The following is a 25,553-nucleotide window of genomic DNA, read 5'->3' on the forward strand; positions in this document are numbered from 1 at the left end:
CTTCATGTTCCACGGCAGAGCGAATGCGCTCACAGCCTCGTGAAGTTGCGGGTATTGTGCTGCTTGCACCCAGCACCGATCTGAGCGGTCACCTAACGGAAACGAAGAAAGAGAGAGGGAGGGGAGAGGGGGGAACTAATCCAACAAAAATACGAGAAAAGCAAGTGGCGCGGAGACGCGCTCTGCCGCTGCCGCCGATAACGAGCGTCCGTGCGGCGCTGTGAGCACGCGGCCATCTGGACCGGGCTTCAGCGCTGCTACGGTTTGTAGCGCTGCCGCGCGACGACCTCGACGCGCCGCAACGCGGCCGGCGGCCTCGTTTTGCCGGGCTTGGTAAGTTTCGAGAGAAGCGGCGCGGCGGGCGTCCTCGTCTCCTCGTCGCCACAGACATCCTCGGAGAGGCGTGGTCGGCGTGGTGCCAGAAGCGGCAGCAGACCTCTGCCGGCCGCTCGCGAAGCGCGTCAGGGGCCAGCGGCGAGGAGAGTACGTGAGGCAGCACGCGACGTCGGCGAGCGCCGCGAACGAGACGCGTTGAACAGTCGGCTCGCCGGGAGCCGCCCGGACGAGCCATGGAGGAAGACACCGACTCGCTCCGAGGCTTCGGCGCCGGCAGCTGCGGCGATGCACGTGGATTTTACGGCGCCGCTGTATTAAACGTGCGGAGTATGAGAATCCAAGCAGAAAGCAGTGCGCGATCACATCGACGGCGTCCACCGCGAGAAGGCCCCAGGTAAGAACGAAATTGCCTTGCTCCTGGATCGAACGATATCCCCGGATTGCACCAAGCGACGATATTTAGCGGCAAATTGGGCATTTCAGTAGCGTTGCTCAGTTTCAGCCACTTCAGCGACCTGCCACATCCCGTTACCTTACGTAATATTTCCTCTGTCGACCCATATTTATGACTTCAAATGTCTTAAAGCGGATGAAAACGGATGTCCTACAGCACCTTTTCCTGGTGCACAGCTTCTTCCAGGCTTTCATTAATTTTTTTTTTTGATACATGAGCATTGATGAAGCAGGCGTCGACAGTCTCTTGGCTGAAACCGTGTTAAAGCAAATTTAAAGGGACACCTCATTAACTCTTTGTTGGCTATGCGATAGTATTCGCCGCTATTGGTGCCTTCACGTCAAGTTTTGTGTCATACTTTCATGGTAAATTTTGCGGACACCTACCAGGCTGTGCATGTGGTTGTGGTCATCTGCACACAACCAAGTCTCTGCTGCACATCTGTCGGGTAGTTAGGTGTCTCCGGATGATGTTTAGAGATGTCGACACGGACGGAATGAAAGCGCATTGAAATGTAGAATTGTCACTTCCGGTCATGTGTCATCACTTCCTGCAGGATGACACCGCCTTCCTTCAGCCAAAATGGAAACACTGCGTTCTGGCGTCGTCATTTCGCGCCAGCCGATCATCAAATTTTATCGCAGGCAATAAATTTATTTTTCATCATGCTTCTGGTCCTATCGCGTTGGAACTAACTGCTCTCACTAAAGAAATTCAAAATCACATGCGTACCCGCAAGGTCTTCTGTTTTTGGACAGTTTCGAGGGCCATATCCGGGCGATCAAATAAACTTTAAATAAATAAAGTGAGCGATACGATGAGCGCCAATGGTTCGGTGGCCCCCAGCTTGTCGCACGATGCTATATATATGGTGCGGCGTGCCAGCTTAAATTATCGCAACATGCAGTTAGCGCCTTAAAAATCAACGTAACGACGCAGTGAGCTTATTTTCGGAGATGTTCCGCCGTTCCGTTCTTTTCTTTCATTGACAGCCGCTAACACTGTCGAGCCAACCCACACTAGTGTCATAAAGAAAGGAGACCGAGCAGTTTCGGACAGGGATTGGGCTCGAGGTCTTCCATTGAATCGCATTGTTGCAAAGTCTGCTGGGCGCCAAGCTTTACTTTCAAGCTGGCGACGCTTGAGTAAAAGTGCACAGTGAGTTCTGCGGGTCCCTCCCAGTTGAGCAACATTTGATAAGTAGGCGAAATAAACTCGCTTGTTCTTGCGGCGGATACTGAGTCGAGTTGTTTAATACGACATTTAGATGCACGCTTATAGAAAAATTTGCAGGCTATTGAAGGTGCAGGCTATTGAACAGCCGAGACACTAATACCTTCCAAATGTTTCTGAATTTCGGATGCGCTAACAACGATAGAATGAAACTTCCTTAGCCCCGCCATCTAATATTTGAGTGGTTGATCTCGAAAAAAGGAAGGAATGCATTATGTGAATTGACAGTGCACATATAGTGCATCCCGCGCAAACTGCGCAACAACGACACGCAAGCTTGTAAAGTGCTGCACAAAGCGTCTCTGATCATCCATCGCATAGTTAATGTCGCAGTGGTAGAAGCAGCGTTTAGTATTCTACTCATGCTCCACTTTTGCTACTGTGACGAACTGCTCTCCACGGCAGCCTGGCGCCAGCTCGAGAACAGCATCCGGCCCCACTCTCCTTATTAATAAACTTTCAGCCGGGACGCGGACGCCTGACAACGTTATCAGTGTTGTACCGAGTGCACTTCGTGGTCGCACACCTGGCAGCTTTGTTTTCTCCACTTGCTGCTGCTGATGATGATTATGACCTCAGACAAAATGGCACATACCCACTGCGGGGGATTGGCCAGGGTGCATTGTAGATTGTAAATATATATGTTCAAGGACTGGAGTATTCAGATAAATATGGATGTTTAACTAGAATTTGGGAAAAAAAATAAAAAGGAAAAGAAAAGATAATAAAATCGTACCTAGCATAGGAATCTACCTGTTGAAATTATGTATTCATCTTGTACTTTTTCATCTTCAACGTCTTATATAGGTGAAAACCCGCTTCATGCTTGCTCTTTCATTGCATTTTAAAGCATTTTCTTGGACATTTTTGCGTCTCTCATAGCCTGAGCTGCTTTGGGATGTTAAACTCCACAAACCAAACCAACCATACCTTTTTCTCCTCTTCTTGTTTGTTTTTGCTGAATCTTAGAGCTGTGTTGATCACCGGAAAAGGTGTTTCTGTGAATGTTAGTAAATCTCAAATGGCATCCGCCAACGTGAATGTTGGGATCTACGAATCATAGTTTCAGAACGCTCTACAACCCTAGCTCCCCACTCCCTTATGTTAATTATTTTGCAGTGGGAATAAAACGAGCCGATATTACGTGTGCAGGCGAGATTCATTCATAGCTGCAGCTGTTTGCTAGGATATTGCGACATCAACACTTTCGTGAGCCTTCCTGCTTTTCTTCAAAATTTAGAGATGGTAGAGGCGTTCTGCCGCTGCTATTTCCGCCACACGTATATTGTATGAGACCTCCGATCCGAAATTGAAATATGGGTGGTTTGCACTTTACGTCGAGGGTACGATGATAATAAATCAAGCACAGCTTCGTTAATGTACATCGAAGAAGGGGGCCACCTGAGTACCAGATAAACGCCACCTTTTCTACCGTCTCCAGTTCACCGAAGTCGAGGCTGCTGCAGCGCCTGTGCATGTGAACAGCGAAACATTTATCACTTCTTCTCGTGCTTGCTTACTTTTTTTTATTCCACCGTACCCTCTCGATTGACATACCCTTGAACAAGGCGGGGAAATTTCGCTACAAGCACCAGTTAAAACGAAAGAAATGTTCTACATCGTCTTCGTCGTCGTCATCATCATCATTACCGGAATGTCTTCGGCTCAAAAACAAACTTTGGCAGGGGTCCTTTCTGGGTGACATCATTAAACTGCTCACATTACTTGAACGCATTAAACTGCCTTAAAACTCGTTGTCTTGTAGCCCTTAAAAGCTGCGAAATAATGAGGCAGTATCTTGGGAACTTCCCATTTCTTAACCTTTTTCTTTACTTTTCTTTGTTATGACGTCACTAAATATCTTACTTCACAAATGAAAACTTGATCACTGGCTCAAACCTATCTCTTTATCTATGAATTTTGACTTTCCTGCAGAATCTCTATAGGAATGTGCAATAAAATGCCCGAACGCTCTATTCTGTCTGTATTCTGTATAGTGAATGCATCATCGTTCTCTCCTCATTTCTGCCAATCAGTATTAGCTCGGAAGAGTTAACGCCCCCTCTCCAGAAGAAACGGCACTGTTGGTGTATATAGTGAGCGAAAACTCACGCGCATACCTCTAGTAGGTGGCGGTTGGCAGGGGCCATGACCGGAACTGATTGGCCGACGAGTTGTATGGCGTCACGAAACCACGTGACACTGCCGAGTTCGCTGAAACTTCAAACTGGGGGAGCTACTTTGTATTAGAGGGTCAGACGGGAATCGAACAATACGGGTAGGGAGTGCAAATAGAACCTTTTTATAATCCGAATTGAACACTAATAGTGCAAGCGTCCCTGCCGAATCGAATGCCAATTCGAGTTCTCTAAGCTAACAATCATTTTTCATTACTATGTAATTTTGATTCTGATAATGTTTTCGTAAGAACTTTTTGTTAACCTGGATCCGCGAAGTATGCGGATGTTGCTTACATGTCTGAATGCTGAAATATATAGAAGATGCTGCCCCCTTTCTATAAACTGTATTATTTACATTACCGTCCTGCTTTCTTGAACCAGCCGCTCTGCTGCTCAAGTGAATCTACCGCGAGCATTAGATTTAACTAACAGCTAACGAAGATGACGTCTCTATGAAAATTTTTCTTCTATACCGTCCTCACGATCTACCTGTTCTCGCCCATTTCACCATCAATATGAGAACATTATACCACAGATCGTCGATCTTTCCCTACCCGTCTTGCCGTGACATAGCCAGAAACACTTTGAAATTCAAATGCGCGTGTGTCCATGCCCGAGTGGTTCCAGGCATTCGCAACCATTTCTCACGACTGTACAAGACGCTGGTATGCGCCGGTGGTAAAAGTCGGCTACACGCCCCCGCGTCCCTTCTCATGCGGGAAGTCATGCGCGCTGAGAAACTTTTCCGCATGCATGTCGCGCGCTTGTGTGGAACTGCTCCAGTGCGTCTTTTATCGCGCCCATCGCTTGCCGCTCCGTCAGCGCGAGCGCCAAAAGCGGCAACACCCTTCTTCCGATGGGGCTGAAACCGGCTGCTGCAGAGGGGTGCTTCGTTCGCAGAACTGCGCATACTGAGGGTGTACGAACCGGAGGTCTCTTTTGGGGTTCCAAGGTTCAGAACAGCATATAGGTTCTTGCAAATAAAATTAAACGAAAAATGTTCCCTACGCAGTAATTGATCACGACGCGTATTCGTGCCAGCTGCATCAATAAAAGCTTATTCAACTTCGTTTAGTATGATTCAGACAAACTGCGTGCCCTCGCTGTCATTGCTCTCACCCCCACTGCGATTCCCGAGATTTCTTCGCTCTACAAAGAGCATCATGGGCTGTGGCTGTCTAACCTTTACAGACTTTTTCAAACGCATATGCCGCTCATCGTCCCTGTGGCAAGCCAAGTTGAAAGCGTAACCGGCCGTTCACATGTCGGAAAAAGAAATGGCCGGTGGCGTCGAGTGTTTGAAACTTCAAAACGTCACGAGCCACATAAACAAGAGGTTGACCCTTTAGTGGTACTCTCGAGCTCTCCTGACAGGATTCCTTTAAAGGACACCCCTTTCCATCCTCATTCTCTTCCTGGGCCCAAAATTCAACACCTCTAAATAAACGTCGATTCACTGACTCAGTTTGCAGCTCAATGACAGATGAACCCCTATGTTTTAGAAGTTCAGTATGAGGCAGTAGAGGAGTTTGTGAATGTACTTTACTGGGCGGCAGTTCAGCTCAAACAAGACTGACCAGAGCGTATCAGCATTTCAGCCTTCCAAGGTAAAAAATCTCTCTAGGCAACGTCGCTAACATCGTGCAGCCAACCGTCCTCACAACCACCCTTTACCAAGGCACCCGAGCCTTATTTCCGCCGCCTCCTCGGCACCCAGCAGGCAGAAAGACAGCCAGAATGAAGCAAAAGGAAAATTGATACCGTTCGAAATTGATGTCTATTTCACGAGTGTGTTTGATGTTTTCTTTATGTTAACTGCGCCCTATATGGTACCCACAAAAATACCTTGGAATATTATTAGAATGAATGAAATAGAAACTTCGCTTCAAGCGTAAGCAAACGTATGCATGCACTTTATCATCATAATTGGTTTGAACGGCATTTCATAGCTCTGATAGCACAGGTCTTGTACTAGTGCTGTGCGACTATAGTTACCGAACAATGCATCCACAGCTCTCTGGTATCTCCTGTTCTGCCCCCTCTAAAGGAAAGACGAAAAGTGAAACAATATGATGGCTATCTGCTTCGTATGTGGGTACTCAAGTTGTCCCTTTTGCTTACAACGTTGCCAATATAAAAAGAAAGGCCACATAGAATTTCAAATGTTTAGCATTTATAAGGTCTCCAGCAGCTGCGCTTTCTATGGAAGCCAGGAAACCTCTATTCGGTTTTTCTTCTTAGTGAAAAATAGGGTCGTTCGTAAGCTAACAAATTAATTAGTGCATGTCCAAAATTGTTTGTGCCGAATCAACTACGTCCCTAGGTATTCAATTTTCTTTAATATTTGCTCAAAAGTTCGAACAAGGCATCGCTTAGTTTTCTTTGACGATTGTATCAAAACAACTGCCCATCGCGACCCGGACAGGAAGCTGGCGCTATTGGTCTGCGCGGACAGGACGGTTCTGCACGACGACGCAGTTTGCTCGATTCACGGTATTCATAATGGTCACACATATGACCTGCAAGTTTGGCCGACGCAGCAGAGCTCTACCAATTTAAGCAAACACTGCTTTGGTGCCCGATCCCGGACGCCATGGGTCATATCAGCGCCTCCTCGAAAGTATAAAGGAGGCGCTGGTCATATCTATAGCTCCTGCTCCAGTCAACTACTTAGATGTATGGGACTCCAGCCTTTGTCGTCGTGAGTATCAGCAGGTACTTTTCGGACAGTACGACATGTCATTCAGAGACATTTGTGCCAACTTTTTGCTACGTGTCCCTTAGTGAAGTTCAGCGTTGCGTCTTTCCACAGTTATTCACGCAACTCCACAAGATTAAGAAGCTGGGCAGGTTTGGCGCTGTCCAAGATTGTTTCGGGTGCGTAAACTATCGAAAAACGCAGAAAGAATAGAATGTGGAACAAACTCATTTAGTTAATAAAGTCTGCGCCCACAAGACCGTTACGAACTCCTCTTGCGACTGCCCGTGCAAAATTGTTCTATTCATATTCGTCCATATTCGTTTCGGATTTTATGGGTACTATTTGTATTAGATTGGGCAGCTAAGCTGCACTGTTCTTATTCGTTTCCGTTTGGAAAGAGTACTTTTCAAACACCTCTACTGAAAATCTATTGTTTAACTCCACATGGCTATGTTGCGTCTAGCCCTTCTGAAAAGGTGCATTCACTGCTGAAAAACTTTAATTTCAAAACTTGATACCTTTTTACCGCCACTTAGCTAGAACTTATGATGCGAGTGTTGTGGCCCCATGATCACTGCTAAGAAAGTGGATGGTGGTACAGCTTAGTCTCAGGAATCCTCGCGGAGGTAACTTCGCCACACTGACTGCCAAAAATGGGTGGAGTGACACGTGTCTGTCATTTGTTATGCTTTATAGCTATCTCGTGAACACTGTTTCTTGTGAAAGTATCCTATCTGTCATTAGAAGATGTTAATGATCTGTCAAAACAGGCCACCTTCAGCATGTCCTCAACACCTTTTTGAGGCAGGCAGCATAGTGAAAAAGTGGTTTACACCTTATCCACCATTAAACCAACTGAGCGGAGCCCAGCGCTAATACGAACGTGACAACACATATCACAGCCTGCTATCGACCACAGCAATACACCACTTATATTATTAACTCCGGTGGCTGTGTTGAAATAAAGTACGGTTTCGCAAGTTGATCGGCAACAAATACGCAAGAGCCTTTCTTATATCAAATTCAGACATAACAGCAAATGGCTACTTATGCATGCACCACGAAGACATCGACACGCTTTGAGAGAATCGAAGTTTCAGCGGGAACACACGTGGTGAGGAAACGGGTTTTCCCATACATGAAAAATATGGATATACCTGACTGAGCGCCCAACATGCAATGTCATTTGAAAAACTCTCAGGCAAGTCAAGATGATGAAAAAAAGCCAACACCGATGGACATCTGTCAGTAATGTAGCACAAGTGTCTCTGTGCACTCTTCCAGAGCTCTGCATCAGATAACGGTACCTCGCGAACCTAAGCTTAGTTGCAATATGCTATGGCGTACAAGCAAAGCAGTGAAAAAAGTACGAAATGAGGGCAGAATTCCGCCAGGATATTTTACTGGAGGCCACTATTATATAACGATTTATTTTCATCATTTTTATGCCGTTCTTCCTGTGTACCCCGATGTACGCGTGCCACATCGTAAATTTTTCATATCCGTAGCACCCACTTTCGGATAACGGCGACATGGTGCTGTTCAAGCCGATTACGGAAGTCAGGAGGAACAAAAATAAAACTAAAATACAACAGAACCGTTTTTGTGTCCTGGCCTTAGAATCAATGACAAGCGAAAAATGCTCATTAGAGTCAGTCCCTTTATCCTCTGCCTCGGGGTCGGAATTAGCTCGCAAGCCAGTGTTGCTAACGTACATGTTCTGCCTATTATGCAACGCCCGCGAGCCTCTTCCCACCACAGCCGAGGCTACACCACCTGTGGCTCAGCGGGCGTTCTCTCATGTGCCGCATTCTCGCTCTCGCTGCGGTTTTATCCACTTTTTATTTTCTGTCTTTTTTGTTTGATCGTCTTTTGCGGCTTAACGGCACGAGCACTTCCAAATAGGGCTCAACTTCAGAGCGAGGCACAATGAAGCCGACAGCTTATACACGTGCTGTTCTGCCATGCGACGCCAGCTGCTGCCAGCATTTTTACTATAGCTTTTGCTTGACGAACGTGTGCTGGAACCTATGCCACGCCGAGCCAAGTCAGCTCCACCATGTTCGCAGATGGCGATGGGGACGGTATGCAGAGATTATAGCGAAGGTGTCGTACACGAGTTCTCCTCCGCAAATTAATACCTGTCGGAGAATGCGCTTGTGACTAGTCAAGTTTTTGCTATTGAAGTTCACGAGCGCAGCACCTATACTTGTCGCTAGTAGCAATGCGGAAATAGTATTTTGAATGTACAAAGCTCCCCCTGTCCTTTCTTCCTATCGCTCCCCTCTCTACTTCCCCTCGCTATCCTCTCCCTATCCCCTTTTCCTTCCCGCCAGCCGCAGCTCAAGTGCTTCAGTTTTTTTAGATAGCAGTTGCTGCGGCCGGCAATACTTTTTTCCTTCTTTTTGATTATCAAAATAATAATAATAATAATAATAATAATAATAATAATAATAATAATAATAATAATAATAATAATAATAATAATAATAATAATAATAATAATAATAATAATAATAATAATAATAATAATAATAATAATAATAATAAATCAACCACTACCACCACCAGCTTTTTGAGTTTTTTTTTTTCTTTCATATTTTGTGCTGAATTCGTCTATTCGATATACTCCGTGCCTCCTGGCATTGCCTGGGGCGCTCTGCCGGAATCCACTAACTGTTACGCGTATAATGTAGCCAATTATTGTACCGGATCACTAGATCCGTCTGATAGGGTTCATTCAATGTTCCACCACGTTCAGCACGTGGCATGGCACAACGGCAGATCCTAGCACTTTTTCGGGGCGCGTGTGGATGGTTCTGTAAAGTCAGGGACAAAAGTTTGCGCGGACAGAAGTTCGTGAAAAATTAATATTTTTTTTTTCTGTTTGGTTAAGCAAACATAGAGAATGAAATGTGATTAATCCCGAGGGGACATGCACGCCCCATTCAGAGAAAAAATTATCACAAGAAAACCTAGCGAGGCCGCGAAGAAATAACAGTTTTTCCACAAATCCGCATCCCGTAAACTTTTGTGCCTCACTGTATATTCGGGTTGATGACATGGAACGGACAGCATTTGTCAAAAGCATGCATACTACCCGTTGTGATTCTATAGGGCGTGCAGGATATGGCCCGTATTCATTTATCTGCCCTACAAACCCCTCGTGGGTGAGAAAGAATCGAATGGTGCTCCTCACCTCTCCCCGTGCAGCTGAGGAGTTCCGTATTGTTGCTACGGACCCGGTGGCCTGTATATTTTTGACAAATGACAGTAGCATCTAGTCCCAACGCATATACGTCGTCGTCCTTGCTGTTTAAGGCTGCGAGAAAGAAGATTAATCGCTCTACTGACGCTGTATGGCTTACGGAGCAACACCCGCTAACCACTGCGTAGGAAGTGCGCGCCTCGCTAAGCGCCCACTGCGGTCTCCATGATGCGCGCAAACAGAAGGCAGGTGGAACAAAGTAACGTAGACTTCCTTTGTTAGCGGCACGAACAAGTCCCACGCGCGAGGACTGGTATCGTTAGGCGAACACACGTGCTAACATAGGCAGCTAAGCATTTGTCGACAGGCTAGCGGTCGCTTAGGAGCCCAGTGATGTCGGAGCCCGCCCAGACGCTGTACCGCACGAACGTCATGATTGAAATATTTAGCAAGAACCCACCCGCAGTGCCCACAGTGAATACTAAGAGGGCGTTTTTTTTTTTCGTTTTTTTTTTCTCCTGCTGTAGCATACGCGTGCATTCTGAAGAGGTGCCCCCTCCTTTGGGGAGGTCACTCTTAGAGGTCAAAAACGTAGCCGTTGCATATATCAAGTCGCATCATGAATCACAAAACTGGTATATTGTTCCGGATTAGACCGACTCTTTCGCGATTTCGCACAGTACGGCTTGTGCAGCCAAACCAAAGCTACCAAAAGCGCAAAAACGGGCCCCCCGTCCCCAAATTTTTAGCACCTATTTGCAGGTGTCAATTACGGGCTAATTTGCAATACATTTGAGAATGTCTTCCACTCGCTAAGTGAGTACGAGCGTAGATGATACATTGCGCCTTGAACTGTTCGTAAAGACTATACGGGATTCGCTACATGAAAAAAAAAAAAAGGTTAAAGAAACGCTGCGGTTAAGTACACCATAGAATCCGATTATGCTTCTGGGAAATCTGCTAAATGAAAAAGAAAAGAATAAAGAAACACCGATTATGTACACCATAGCAGCCAATTATGATTCCGGGAAATCTTTTCCTACAAAACTACAACCACTACAGCTGCACACAATGCTGGTCAAGTAGCTAAGAATAAAGATGTTCACACAATGGTCTCGGCAGCAAATATGACTCGCCTTCGTGTACTCCCACACGAAGCTTTGAAGACTGCGGCTCCCGTTACGCTTCTGTGCGCCCGAAGCGCAAGGCGCTGCTATAGTAGCGCAGAAAAAGGTAAACTCTTTTTTCTTTTTCTTTTTTGAGTGGCGAAAATGTGAAGATGGAAGAACACAAGTTATATCATGCTCTACCAACCTTCTGAACACGTGAATCAGTGTCAGTGATGCAAATATAGTGAGGTGCAACCTGGCGGCTTTGGAGTCTATACCGCCATCTGCAAACATTGGGTTAGGCGCGCAGGACATGACCTACTTTATTTCTTTGAAGCTCAGAGGCAAACGAGGTTAGCAGCTGCACGTGTATAGTTCTCGACGGCTCAATCCAATTTGGTATCCCTGCGAACCCAACGAAGTAGAGCATGCATTGCTCATTCGAGCCAAGCAGCCCGACATCCCGCCTAGCTTGCTTGTCATATTTCACAAAAAGTAAAAAATAACATAAAAAATCTTGACTTTAAATATTGGGTGCCATATTTATGCCTCCCCCCCCCCCCCCCCCCCTTCTCGCCCCCGCCCATCGAAACAAGTTTAAAAGGCGCGTTATCCTATGTCCGCGCTGATGTAATGCGCACCTATTTCGAGTCCAAAATGCAGCATTGTCTTGTAAATATTTGACCCGTCATGCGTGTTCAAAAAAACTAAACTATTTTGCATATGGTATGTTGATATGTGCCCCCAAATGATGCTCCCTTTTGTTCGGTAGTCTTTCGCGGGCAGGTCGGCTTCTGGTAGCATGAATATCAGCCACAACTGTGGTGAGGAGTCATCGGGAGAATGCTTTGTTGGCGGGTCTCCATGTGAATAAAGATTTCTTACACCTCTTTTTTTTTTTCTTCAATCCTTGCTCGGGGTTTCCTTGCCTTTATTTTTCGACTTTTTGTATTCATAGTCTCTTGGCCAGAGCGCATCAGTAGGAAGCAACGGCCCGTGAATAAGGGCATGAGACGAAGGACTATGATCTATATCCAACCTATGGGCAGAAATACGTCAAATTTTGGGGTATCGTCCAAGATTAATTGCACTTCAAGCGGATTTTTCGAGCAAGTACCTATTGCCTGAGCTGAGAGACCTTTTCTACTATGCGAAGTCTGGCTTCTGTGACCTGCGTACAGTGTAAAGTGTGAAACTGAAGTGTGCTGAGCGCTTCAGTGGACATGGAGAACAGTTTAACTCCGTCTCTTAAGTGGAAAGCCTACAGTTGTATCATGCCGCTACTTGCCTACGCAGCATAAACTTTGGAGTAGACGAAAAGAACCAAATAAAAATGACGACTCTAAGAGAGCTGAGGAGAGGAAAATTATAGGCGTACTCATCAGGGGAAATGAAGAACTCTTAGATAGGGATCAAATGCATGTTCATGATATCCTAGAAGTGAAATAGAGAAGACAAGACAATGACAAGGTACGTTATTTATGTTTAGCGAAAAAAGGAACAAGGGTAACGGAATATGTCCCAGGAGTAAGCAAACGTTTCATTGTGAGTTGGGCGGAAGAGGTTACGAAATCTGCCGGAATAAGGGAACCACTGCTGGCGCATTTCAGCTATACAGTTAGTTTCTGAGTAGTAAAGGCATTTGTTTCCCAGCCAGCTTTGGTAGGCCCGTGGTGATAAGGATGCTTCATTGCTGACGCCATGAGACTGTCACTTCTCTTTGTCCTGTTTTCACTCTGACTTTTCTCGCTGAAACATGATTGGCCATGAGGTCTCCCAAGGAAATGCATTTTTTTTTTTTCCTACGATATCGTAGCGTGCACGGTGCTACACGCTGCAACAGTATCCGAAATATCAATCACTCATCATAGCAATTATAGCAAAGGTCACTTCGGGTAAACCATAAAAATGAGTAGCTACACACACATGTGTATAAAGAGTGCTAAATAAACTTGTCATGTGCTGTATTACAACAGTCAACCTCATTTGCCGTTCGTTTCTCCTATGCCTGTGCGGCACCAGGCGTCGAGGCTCTACTTTAGCCGAGACGTACAGAAAAGATGGATGGGAAGAAGGGGGAGGAGGCGGCGATGGCGCGATCCTGGCGTGTATAACAGCGCTTCACGTTTCTCAAGGCTCTCGCTGCTTTCAGTTGACATACGATCCACGTCCCGACAAGGCGTGCATATACGGCTCGGCTCTCACACCCGACGGCGACACACGGGCCGCCGGTTTACCGGTTTGCCGCTACTAATAAGGCATCCCTATCCCCCTTTGCTGCCAGAATTTCTTTTCTCTTGATTTTTCTTTTCTTCAAGGCAGCGCTTGAGTTCTGTATCTCGACACTTGAAACACGGAAGCGTAAAGTTATATGAAACAATGTAGGACCTAATCCGCGTCGAAGTGCAGCCGGCGATCCTTGAATAGCTCAAATACGACAGTAGACAGGCGCAGTGAAAGAAGCACCAACACATTTGTCATTTTTCAGGAATAACAGTGGTTGCTCTGTAGCACCCGGTATACTTCTCCCTTCTCTTCGCCCTGCCCTGGCTGTGCATAAATCAATCAATTTTAAAGCACGGGATCACAGAAGGACCATTCTCTTGCGTGCCCATTTGTCAACCCATCTGGACAGCATTCTGATTGGCCACAAGGCAAGTGAACATGGACTTCGCTGCGGCATATCCACCGCCATCGATGGCCTTAGGTCCGATGGCGCAATCATTGACATCAATCGCGGATAAAATGAGTCGATTGTTCTTCAGTAACGATAGTCTTCCCGTCAGAAGACATCTTCACCGGTAAAATTAGGGAGACGTCAAGCTCTTTCTCAAGGGTAGGTGCGGCAGTCCTTTTAACGTCACCCCTTATTTCCAGGTATTTTTGTTGTTGTTGTTGTTGTTTTTTTCATGTAGTTTTTTTCTTTACGGTGTTTTTTAGGGAATGGAAGGCGCATATTGTAGCTCATTGTCCAGTAGACATAGCTAACGACAAACATGCGGAGGTGCATGTGTCGCCGGGGAACCAGCCTCCTGTTTGACTAGCAGATGGATGCTAAATCGGAAGCGAGATGGTATGACGTCACCTTAAGCACTGCACAAAGAACGTTTGCATCACAATGTTGATGCGAAATCACGTGTGTATTTTCTAGTTACAACCACAACGACATCGACGGCACCAAATAATAAATCCAAGTTCTACCAAGAACGCACTGGCGATCACTGTCAACAATGGTTAATGCCAGTTTAGTGTATACCTCTTCTATGTATCTAAAGGCTTCCTTCCTGATGGGAACATTCACAACTACCGCGTGTTTCAAGCACTACTCAGGAATGCCTTTATGAATGACTGGTTGTAAGCGTATGACAAAGGTGTCCAAGACAACACTTTACTTATTTTCAGGTTGAAAACTTAGCAGTGGTTATTTTTATGCGTTTTAAAACACTAAGTGACACGCTTGGTATAGTTATAGTAGGATAAGAAATATATGTGCAAGCAGGGCCATGTCTTTCTTTTAAGCCTATCGTCGTTCGTAATTGGACATCATAAAGACATTGGGCACTCAAGGAACATTTTCATGTGGACGGCACTATTCTATCCCACCCATAATCCTTTTCTCATCCTGTAGGTAGGGCCCTTCGCTTTTCTATCAGAGGTTCCCGCGCGTCCATGCCCGCACGAGGGGACCACCAACGCTTATCCTGTGTTCCCAGCCCCCTCAGTGTTCGTTTACGTGTTTTGGCGCCAGTCTGCTGAGCTTGTTTGCTTTGACGGGCCTAACAAGGCAATGCCTTGTCTAGCAACGTCTGGCGACTGGCCACGCGCGCTTCGAGGAGGCTGACGGATCGGCATCCCTCTCGACGACGCGTGTGTTTCTCCTTTACATAAGGCGGCCTTGAGTATACTCACTGATGCTTTAGTTTCTCGAGAGAACGACTTTTTTGCAATAAATTCGCCTTACGTAACTTCGGCCAATTAGAAACTTAAGCCGCTAAGGTTTCGTTTCTTTTTTAGTTGGTCCGTTATTTATGATAGCCACATATCGGTCTTTGCGAAAGAGTAAAGTTTCGGCAAAGCTCTTGACTGGTCAGGGGTGCAAATTTAGAATATATTGTTGAAGATTTATGAGTAACCGGAGATCGCTATTCGGTTTCAAAGATTTTCGCCAGTTTTGTCACAGATCGTCCAACGCTCAAACCTATACTTACTTCCTGGAGAAAAATGACAGTTACAGTTACACTGGTGAGAATTAATGTCGGCAAATTCAGGTTCTCCAACGAGCAGCGAAGCATCGGTGCTTGAACGTTTTTTTGTTACGGTTCACTTTCTCAAAGCTTCAACCTTTGTGGCCGGTATCAAACTGATAAATCTATGGTCGGTGGCAAAATGGCCGCCAAGCCAGCGTTCGGGCAGCTCTAACCCATTGTTTAAGTTATCAAGGGCCGTCCAGTTGGTGGTAGCAAACCTCAGCCGTGCAGGTCGGAGCAATATGAGAGGGAAGATGTGAAAAAGCATAGTGAGCCAAATATGAGCCGTTCGAGAGGCGTCCATTTGAAAGCGACAGGCGTTTTCGGCGTCGGCGTTATGAGCGAAAAATCGTGATCATGCCGCTGGCAAGCCGTAGTTGGCAGGTGACATGGCCGGCAACTTATTGGTCGGCAGGTTATGTGACGTCACGAAACCACGTGACATCGAATTGGCAGGGGTTGTGAACTCGGGTAAGTCATTTGAGATGGGAGGACGAGATGGAAATCAACCCATCGGGACCCTTGGATTCAGATTCAGACATGCAAGTGCTAGGCCACGAAGGTACGTTCGCAGGGCTTGGATAAAGCGGAGCTTTATATTGGTGTCGGATGCTCCTGCACATAATGTGGTGGTTTACGGCTGAGCATGTACAAGGTAACAGAGGCAAAAATTAACGGATTAGTGATTAAACAAGTAGCAAAATACGTGTACGAGAACGAGGGCCCCTAAGGGGAGCCACAGATGGGAACAGTGAACGCTGCCGAACCCATGGTCGAGCCTAAGGGATCAAGTCGTTAGACCACTGCACCATTTCCTTAACCAATTTCTTCGCGCACTAAGCCGCCTAGTTGATGTTGTTGTGCTCTTGGACAATGGCGCATACCCTCGACTGGGATCTTGTGGGCTTCAGATGTCGTCGCCATCTTCGCCTTCGTTCCCTCTGGCAAAGTGGCACTAAAGACCATGATTAGGCCCCCTTCATCCTAATACAATAATCACATGACACGAGATTTTGTGAGCCGCGTGAACATCACATGGTCCGAGTGTATAAAATGTCCCCTTCGAGTTCCCGCCTAGCCACTCACTTGGTCGTCGCTGTGCTGCTGTTAGTAACGATGGTTGTGGGGGCGATCGGGCTTGAGAGAAGAAACTAAATGAAGATAAACTTTGCTAAATGTGGAAAAGCAAGGTTATGCGAAGCGAACTTTACAACTAAATTAGTGTTGAACACTGATTCTCCGTGTATGTGCGTGGTTAACCAAGCACAACCACCGCTCAATTTTGTTTTTACGGAGGCGCCCTTTGCCTCTTAGCCTTGGATGGCCAATATCAATAGCGCAAAATCGTTTTCCACTTGGAGTTGAGCATACCGGGCTTAAAATGACGCTTCCGGTTCCAGCTTGTAACTGTATAAACACTTCCTCAAGTGTGAGCCTGCTGATTGTCTTGGTTACACCTTTTGTTTTTGTTTTTTTTTCATCGCAAACGTCTGTCTTTAAGCACTCACGGGCCGAGGCGTATGCTCCCCACACAGAGTTTCCGCAATTCATGTGCCTGACTTCCCTACAGCAGGTTAATTTTTGCCCGTGCTGATGCTGACATTCACTCTGTCCGCTATTTTACAACGAATGCAAAGAATTTTCCTGCCAGTGTATTACGTGTGTTTCTAGAGAAATATTTTGTGTTTCAATTTGCCGATCAATAGAGTTGTTTTGACTGATGCATCTCACCATGGCGAAAGGTGGCAATTGTCAACTAATCTCGGGGGTTTGCTTGATGAACTTCCATGTTGCTCATCAGCGTATCAAAAACGGGACGAAACAAGAACGCGGGAAAGCGCTCCGTTTCGAGCCGTTTTCTCGGTTTCTGTTCCGTTTTTTGTTCTGTTCTACACGTATCTGTTGTTTCTTCCCGTTTCCTCTGTTTAGAAGCAAGGGCAGGCATCTGATTCGTCCTGGCTTTGATGGTCTATTGTGCGCAATGCATACGCGCGCTCTCACCCAAATTGCACCTTTACTCAACTGGAGAATTTTATTCCATTCGGATCCCCAGTATTAGTGAGCAAATCTTCTGGTAAATGTTTGACCCAAAAAAGGACTATCTAGAATATATTCAATTTGCTCAGTGAGTTTTTCTGCACCTATAGAAAATACAGGTGTCTCTTTTCTTCGCAATGCATGTAAAATAAGTTCGCTTGTAGTGGATACCCAGGCGTAGTTGTGTTTATTCGAACGCAGTGGCTTAGTTCTTAGCGAATTCGGATTCTTAAATGACCAATAGCAACATTCGTTCCACACATTTTTCACGCTCAGGTTTCCCATTTTCGAACAATTCTGTTTTCAATTTCATTTAGGTAATTCAGGATTTACACTTTAAATCCCTTGCGAGCCATGGGCCGATGTTGAATGCGCAGAGCACTGTATTCAATTACCCGCCATCGTTTTGCACCTCTGTGAATAAATTATTCTAATTGCCCCCACTCGACCTGTTCTCCTTTCCTTCGTTGCAAACATCAAAGGGGTGCACCCAAAAACCGGTGCGAAAGTTTCTCCATGCTTATATAATTGCAACCGGGAGATTACTTTGTTATCTCTAAATATGTCTCAGCATTTTTTTTTTCCTTATAGTGCACAATACTTTAAGACCTCTTGCAATGTTATTACAGTCCTTCCGAGTTTCATCAGCCATCTATCCAATGTGGTTAGACATAAGTGCACGCCGTCTCCTTTTCGTGCTCGCAATAAGCCCCGCACCATGCTGTGGGTATGCGCCATTTCGGCACAGGCTAAAAACAACAACAATAGCAAGGGCATGGAGCGTCGCGAATTCACTTAATGGGCGATACGGAGCTCCAGATGGCCCGCATCCCACCCACCGAGAGAAGTGAGAAGCGGTCGCAAGCACTCACGTTCGTTAAAGCTCGATCGCTGCGGCCCCTGTGAAAAGGGCGTCGCCCAACACCAAAGCTACGTGCCCCCTGCGATCGAGCTGGTCGAGGAAAACCCGCGGCCGAGCAGGTCGACCACGCGAACCGTGTCGCCGGTCGACAACCCCGGCGGAGTGCGAGCTTTCCCCGCTTTCTTACGGCCATGCTTTGCGCCCTCCGAGTACGTAGTGGAGACGAAGAGGGCTCCGTCTTGCATCACCGAAAATTCATTCCTGGAAGAGGAAAGGAGAAGAAGACAATGTGCAGTAGCGCTAGAAGAAAGCAATCGTGCGATTATTATGACTGCTCTACACGTACAGACAATGGTGCTTTATCTGAGCTAGAATTCTTCGTCTACCCTGCAAATCGTATTTAAAAGCTCCCTTGCTCTCCGTATGGCTTAAGGCAATGTTATCCACATCCACATTGCAGTCGTGCCTGGTTGATATGGGCAGTTGGGTATCCGGGTTATATTGTCCATAAACCGAATCATCCGTAGAAACAGGCGATGAGGAAACAACTTAGGAAAAAGCACCTTATGATCAAGTTCATCGGTACGCAGTCGTGAGCTTCAGTACGCAGTTCTATATAGTGAGCAGAGAGTTTGAAATCAGGCAAGTACCGTGAGATAGAAGTGCATACATTAGCCTAGTCGGCGTTTTATTTAATACTATGCGTGAAATTTATTTCTTCTATATGCTAAGAGACGCATGATGGTGTCTCATGGTGAGACGACATATCTCCTGCTACGGCTGTTACTGCTTTCTTTTTTATGTTTATTGGTTTAGTACAATGCATAGCATCACTGTCAGGATACTTAGCCAGAGGCTAAGTATCCATGCAAGAAAAGCAAGGAAAATATTTGATGACAAATCTTTTGCTTCATATCAAAATATTGCAGACAAAGAAATGGTGCAAAAGTGCAAAGGATATAAAGAAAGGTAATTCAAATTACACGAATGCAGAGGGGATAATGACTGCGTAACAGTGTACTACAGGTATACAAATGTCGAAAAAATGCAAAGCGTTCAAATAGCAGCAAATTAATACAAATTGAAAAAAAAAATGTGCCAGATCTGATGCCAATACACAGAGATATGACTGCAAAAGCGGAATTAAATATACGAGATAAAGGCACTTGCTTCAGAAGCGATTATTCAATGCCTTGAACAGCAAATCCAACAAAACGATAAAACAGAGAATAAGTAGAGATATGCATCAAGCCATTCGCGTTTTATGTCAGGTAATAATTTCTGAGTGAAAAAAAAAAAAAAGTATTCATTGAGATAGAAGGATCAGACGAGGCTAAGACAGCACAGTGACCTTGTTCCGTATCCCCCCCCCCCCCCCCCTTGATACTGAAGGCGATGTTGGCCATAGCCGTTTCAAGATGCAATAACAAGAAATTTTCTCTTCGCTCTTTAGCAACTATTGATTGAAACTGTATGCAACGTGTCGGAAGAAAAAGAGGAGGTACCGGACAGGACTCTTAGTGCGAGTAGTGGAGCGCGGAAATAATGCTGGGATTATTTGGTTGAAAAACAAAAAAAGAAAAAAAAACGGCAAGGCGACATATTAGGTACTGTGAAAGTCATTATTCTCAATTCTCGCTTCAAACCCGTCCAATCCAACACAATCTAATGTAGTTCAATCCAATCGTGTCCAATGCTGAGTACACGCTCGCCCGAAATGTGCCCCTGACTAGCCTATCCTCATCACTACTATCATCCTCACGCTAGAGAAGGAGAATTGAGATGCGCTATTCACGATCCCTGGCGTGGAATTTTCATGTGTGGCCAAAGTGAGAACTCGATGCTGGTGTAACTGTGTATGACAGGTTGCGAGATGCGACGTGGTTAAATTGGCTTGAAGTACTTCCATGCAATAAAGAAATAAAAATCCCGGGCGTGGCTCAGTTGGTTAAAGCGCTCGGCCGGGGATCCGGGGATAGAGGTTCGATTCCCGATTGTTTTTATGAGTAGGCCGTAGCTCCTCTTCACGGTGTAGCTGCGGCCACCCGAGGTCTCGCTTTGGCTGTCAGAGTGTTTCTTTCGTAACAAAATGGAACATTACTCAAACACCTCTATTTCGCATTGCTTGTTGCTCTCCTGCAGTCAATACATACAGGAAAGTGCATGAGGGTCCAATTTCGAAAGTCGAAGTTTTGTTCTCATCGCCGTTCATATCAGCACAGCAAAAAGGTATAAGCTGAAGTCGTCTCTCAACAATTCCCCGCTTCCCATTGTCCGGAGAGCGAGTTTCCCTATTAAATAGGAGTGAATTTACAGAAAGAAGTTCGTGTGCCTCTTTCCACTTTCACTCCCACCTTCCTCTCTTCCCTTACGGCGCGGTTCAGGTGTCCACAAAGCAAGTGTGACAGATACTGCGCCTTTCCCTTCCTGTGAACCAACCAACCTATTAAAGCTCTCCGTAATTGGGATCCTCCCTATTAAACGCAGTAATATTAATGACACACGGCCGTGCATACATAATCAAGTACACGAGGTGGGCCTGGGAGAGAGCATTGTCTGTAAATGAGGCACGAGGGAGTTGGCAGTTGTTAAAAGAGGTATCTGTGGTAATGATATTTTCGCAAATCTGGAGGGCGGAAGGTCTGCGGCTGCTTAAATTTAGGCAGAATTGGTAAATGCGAGGCACCAGAAAAAGGCTGCATGGTACGTCATCTGCGGCCAGTAGTCATGCATAAAATCCTTTAAAGGGCAGGTGGCAAATAAACCGGCCAATTTGACCGAACTTTTTTTCTCAGGGCATTTTTTTCCGTGATTCTCGGGGCTGCATCTCTAAAAATGCCACGCCTGAAAATATTAACCGATGATATTTTCTGCTATAAAACTAACACGTTTTCTTCTTAAGGAATGCACGCGGAAAAATGTCTTTTCCAATGCAAACAAAAAATTGCTGCTAAAAGAGTCATTGCCGAGTTTCTTGAATGAACTCAAATTTTATTTGTTTTTTCTTCCTTTAAGTATGTTCACAGACCAGTAAGAATTGATCGTCACGTGGAATTCACCTGAGAATTATTCCCTCAAATTGTTGCGGTTTTGGTTTTAACCATTGAGCAATGGCTATCACGCCATTGAAGAGTTGAGACAACATTGGCGTCACGTGATTCATGTAAAAATTGCGACGCAGAAGGTGTTTTATTAATAATTGCCATTTGCGATCTTGGGTCAGGCTGGCTCACGCCCTGGGATTAAACTCGGCGATAAAGTAGCGATGATCACATCACAGTTTGCTTATGCTTTACATAGACTCAATGTTGGTTCATTTGCAGATGACTCATAGCCACCGCCAGTGTAGCCATCTGCAGCTGAAAAACTTGATTGAAATAAAAAACGAATTCAGATTATTTAAAAGGCGAAGGGGAAACCCCTGCAGGTATCATGCAAAGTGTCGTGCAATAATACCAAGAAAAAAAAGCATACAACCAAATATCTACTTCTGTTATGCCGGAGCACAACAAAGAAACAGCACCGTTTGTAATGTGCTCCATGGCTCTGTACAGGTTCGCCGTACTGGCGCTGCAAAACATTTTGGGCAACTTTCATAAAAGTTCGGTATTTCTGCTCTTCAAATAAATGGAAATTATTATAAAGTCAGCAACTACTTAAAAACGAGTGTAAACGCCTGTTTGAACCAAGAAAAACCGACTTTTGAAAATGTAGGCCAAAGGACCTGAAAACGTTTTATGTAGCGCGAACCTTTCAGATGCAGGCGAAGCACCAAACTGCTACTTTTTATTGTTGTTTTGGCTGATACTTACCCGGCAAAACGTTACTTAAGGCGCATCCTTGTACGGCACCTTTGCAGGTTAGCAAGAGCGTTCCTTCGTCGCACCTCACCGCTGACTGCGTGCTTCCTGCTTCTGCTTCTGGCCTTCTCGACCGTCGAATCCACAGCGATCGAAGATGGCAACGTTTCGGCCGTTCCCAACCTCTGTAACCTCGCTCAGGAGGAGCCTATGTACTGTCGTTGTACTTCTGAGCACTTCGAAGCCGACGCCTCAGGCGTGGTGTGCTATGTGGGCAAGCCACTCACCGGGAGCCACGCCGTCTTCCAGGCGCTACGGCGTCAGAAAGCGCTCACGTCGGTGACGTTCACCGTGTACGGCCAGGACTACAGGCTCGACTTCGTTCCCACCGAGCCGCTACGCCAACTGGGCCGACTCGAGCGACTCCGCTTCATGGAGTGCAACTTGGGCGTGCTCCATTCGAGGGCCTTCTACAAGCTCTCGACGCTCACCCTGCTGCAGCTGGAAGGCAATGACATCATCGACCTCCAGAAAGATGCCATAGCCCATCTTCCCAGGCTCGAGAAACTCGAGATGGGCGAGAATCAGCTCCGACACGTCAAGGCCGGTTGGTTCTCGCGGCTTCCCTCCCTGACGGCGCTCTTCCTGGGCAAGAACAAGATCGAGTTCATCGAGGACCTGGCCTTCTCAGAACTCGGGTCCCTCAAGGAGCTGGAGCTGGGTGACAACGTCATACACGAGCTGACCAACCGTACTTTCAAGGGACTGGCCCAGCTGAACAGGCTCGACCTGTACCGCAACAAGCTGAAGCGTTTGGATGCTGGAATCTTTGTGAGCATGCCACTCCTTGAAGAGCTCGACCTGAAGCTCAACGAAATCTCCGTGGTGGACCCCCTGGCATTCGATGGCCTGGCTAGGCTTCGCCTCATCTACCTGGCTAGGAACCAGCTCCGCATTCTTCCGGCAGACATGTTTGTGGGCGCTCCCAACCTAATCTCGGTGGATCTGTCCGAGAACCATCTGCTCACTCTTACATGGAGAACTGTGCACAACCTGAAGTTTATGGAAACCGGCGAGGACTTCGATCTGACCTTAACTGGTGAGTCACGCATCGGACCCTTTCTGCTTTTTTTTCTGTCTTGTTTTAGTGCATAGTATCCAACCATTCATTCACTTCCCTCGATCAGCTCCTTCTATTAAATGGCTGGCATGCTATCATTTCGCTTCCGAGGGGAGAATTCTCTAAAGTCGTGTCATGCTCAAAGCGCAAAAGTGTTGCGCCGTTGGTGACACTTTCCAATTTAAGTTAAATGTTCTCGTAGGAGTTGTCTTCCGCACCTTACCCTTTTTTTTTTTTCTTGGCGAGCATTCAAGGTCGCCAGCTTCGAAGCTGTATGCATATGCTTGTCTCTGTCAGTACGACACGCTGCCCGTGTTGAATAGGAACAATCAGAAGTTACGTCTTCAATTTAAGTTGTCCGTCCATTGCGACCAATTTAAGTGGTGGTGCGACCACAGCAGAAGATGCCTCTGAAACGAGGTTTGGCCGCATATACAACGTGCCAGAGACTTGGGAGGGGCGCCACGTTTCTTTCCGCTAGGAGAAAAAGATGTGCATTGCGTGGGACGAGGAGAATCCGAGGGAGTACCAATTTTTCTTCCGGGGTGTACCTCTGTCTTTCTGTGTCGTTCTTTTTTCTTCTCCGTTTGTCTATTTTATGACCATGTACTTTTTATGTTCTAAATTTTATTACGCTGCGTTTTATTTTGCAACTTTTCGTTCGTCGCCTCCTTAGGCTCGACTGCCTTGTGGTATACGCAAGCGCCTGTGCGCGCCCGAAATAGAGAAGGCGTGCCTCAAGCATCCTGAGAAAGCGAGAAAGAGTGTTCCGGTGGCGCATGATGCTAGTGTTTGTTTTCTTTTCTCTTTTTTTCTTCTGTGGTTATCGTCATTTTTTTAATACAAGCAAAATGCACACGAACGCGTCTCTGCGGCTCCCCCGCGTCTGTGTACCGTATTCATTCGCACATCGCCTGCTCGCCTTCGAGGCTTAAGGAAGTGCAGTATATTTGCGAGGGCTACTTAAACAGAGAACATATTTTACCGCGTTTTGGAAACCCTCGACAGCCCTTTCTAGTTGTTTCATGATAGCGACTGAAAACAATTTAACTAACGCTTCACCGGGCAAGAACAGCCATTCTGTCGGTCATCTGGCTTTTTTCAGTGCAGATGGCTATATACGCAGAAAATTGGTGCTAAACTTAACACGTGCTTGTTAACACGTGCGAGAGAAGAGCAGCGATGTGAGCTGGGATCCACGGAGAAGCCCCCCCCCCCCCCCCCCCCTTGAGCGGGGAAAGGATATATGTGTGACAGTTCAACAAGTGTTTCACAAGTAGCCGCAACTGGGCTAGTCAGGCAATCATTCCTCGCGCTTCTTTTCGCTTTTGCCCCTTTTCCGTTGTTAGGAAAACTGCCACTCAAAACCAATTAGCTCAGTTTCGCAGAGACTGTAAATTCCACGCGGAGCTGAGCAAGTTGTATGGTTCTGAATCATTCTTTTTCGTAACGGCAGAACAGGGGCTGCGACGGAGAAAGCGAGTACAAGGTACCAGATACACTAACAACTGAAACCATGGCGGAGGGGAAACGGAAAGGATCACATGGTGCGCGAAATCAAGGAAGCATACGCCATACATTACAAAAACCATGATTGCTTCAGCTTCCCGTATGTCAGCCTTACTGACGTTCGTATGGTGGTGAAGAAGAGTAAATTAGAAAAGGAAATAGGCGGACCCAACCAGTAGGTTTGCGACCATATGCATGCCGCCGTCCTTCGATTTGTTTTTGGCCTCTTCATTTTCTAATGCATATGATTTCCGTCTCCAATTACGTCTGACTTCCGTCGGAAAATTGGTGGTCAGCTGATCGTCGTCTATCGCATTTCGTTTCGTTGTCGTCGCTTCCTTTCAGTTGTTACGAAGCCTTTTAACGCAATGTCTTTGCTTTTCTCTTGCTTCCGTGCGTGTCCGCTTTTTTTCCCTGATAGAAGCTCTGCCCCAAGCAGCCTCGCCCAAGTACAGGCTGTTCTTAACTTACAAAATCTCAGTCATACCTGGAAGTAACCAGCATTTGAAATCTCTTAAGAGATGCCTATGCATAAGGTTTGCTAGGAGGGGTTTTGTGTTTAAAACAATGTCAGGAAACCGGCACATAATGGCACGCTCGTCAAATAAAAAGCAGCAGTTTGGACGCTGCACAGTCCACTGGCCATCCGCACACGCTGGAGAGCATTTCCACTCTCTTCTCTAGCTTACTACACGGATGTTTGGCTTGGTTATTAGGGTTTAACGTCCCAAAGCGACAAGGCTGTGAGAGACGCCGT

The 25,553-nt window shown here is 46.2% G+C and overlaps 1 protein-coding gene across 2 annotated transcripts in view; it reads left to right on the forward strand.

Annotated features, from left to right (window-relative positions):
- The first annotated feature begins 206 nt into the window (after window positions 1-206).
- LOC146185932 (uncharacterized) overlaps window positions 207-25,553 on the forward strand; it is a 42,807-nt gene continuing 17,460 nt past the window's right edge. Inside the window, exons 1-2 of one of the 2 annotated variants that reach the window (XM_084606859.1) lie at window positions 207-730; window positions 22,227-23,266. In XM_084606859.1, coding sequence (XP_084462985.1) covers window positions 570-730; window positions 22,227-23,266 — 1,201 coding nt within the window. In that variant the 5' untranslated portion in view covers window positions 207-569. The remainder of the gene's footprint in view (window positions 731-22,226; window positions 23,267-25,553) is intronic. The other variant, XM_084606860.1, reaches the window with a different exon arrangement.

This window comes from Amblyomma maculatum, chromosome 6 (genome assembly GCF_055883805.1).
Source record: "Amblyomma maculatum isolate TAMU_Amacu chromosome 6, ASM5588380v1, whole genome shotgun sequence".
NCBI classification, from domain to species: domain Eukaryota; kingdom Metazoa; phylum Arthropoda; class Arachnida; order Ixodida; family Ixodidae; genus Amblyomma; species Amblyomma maculatum.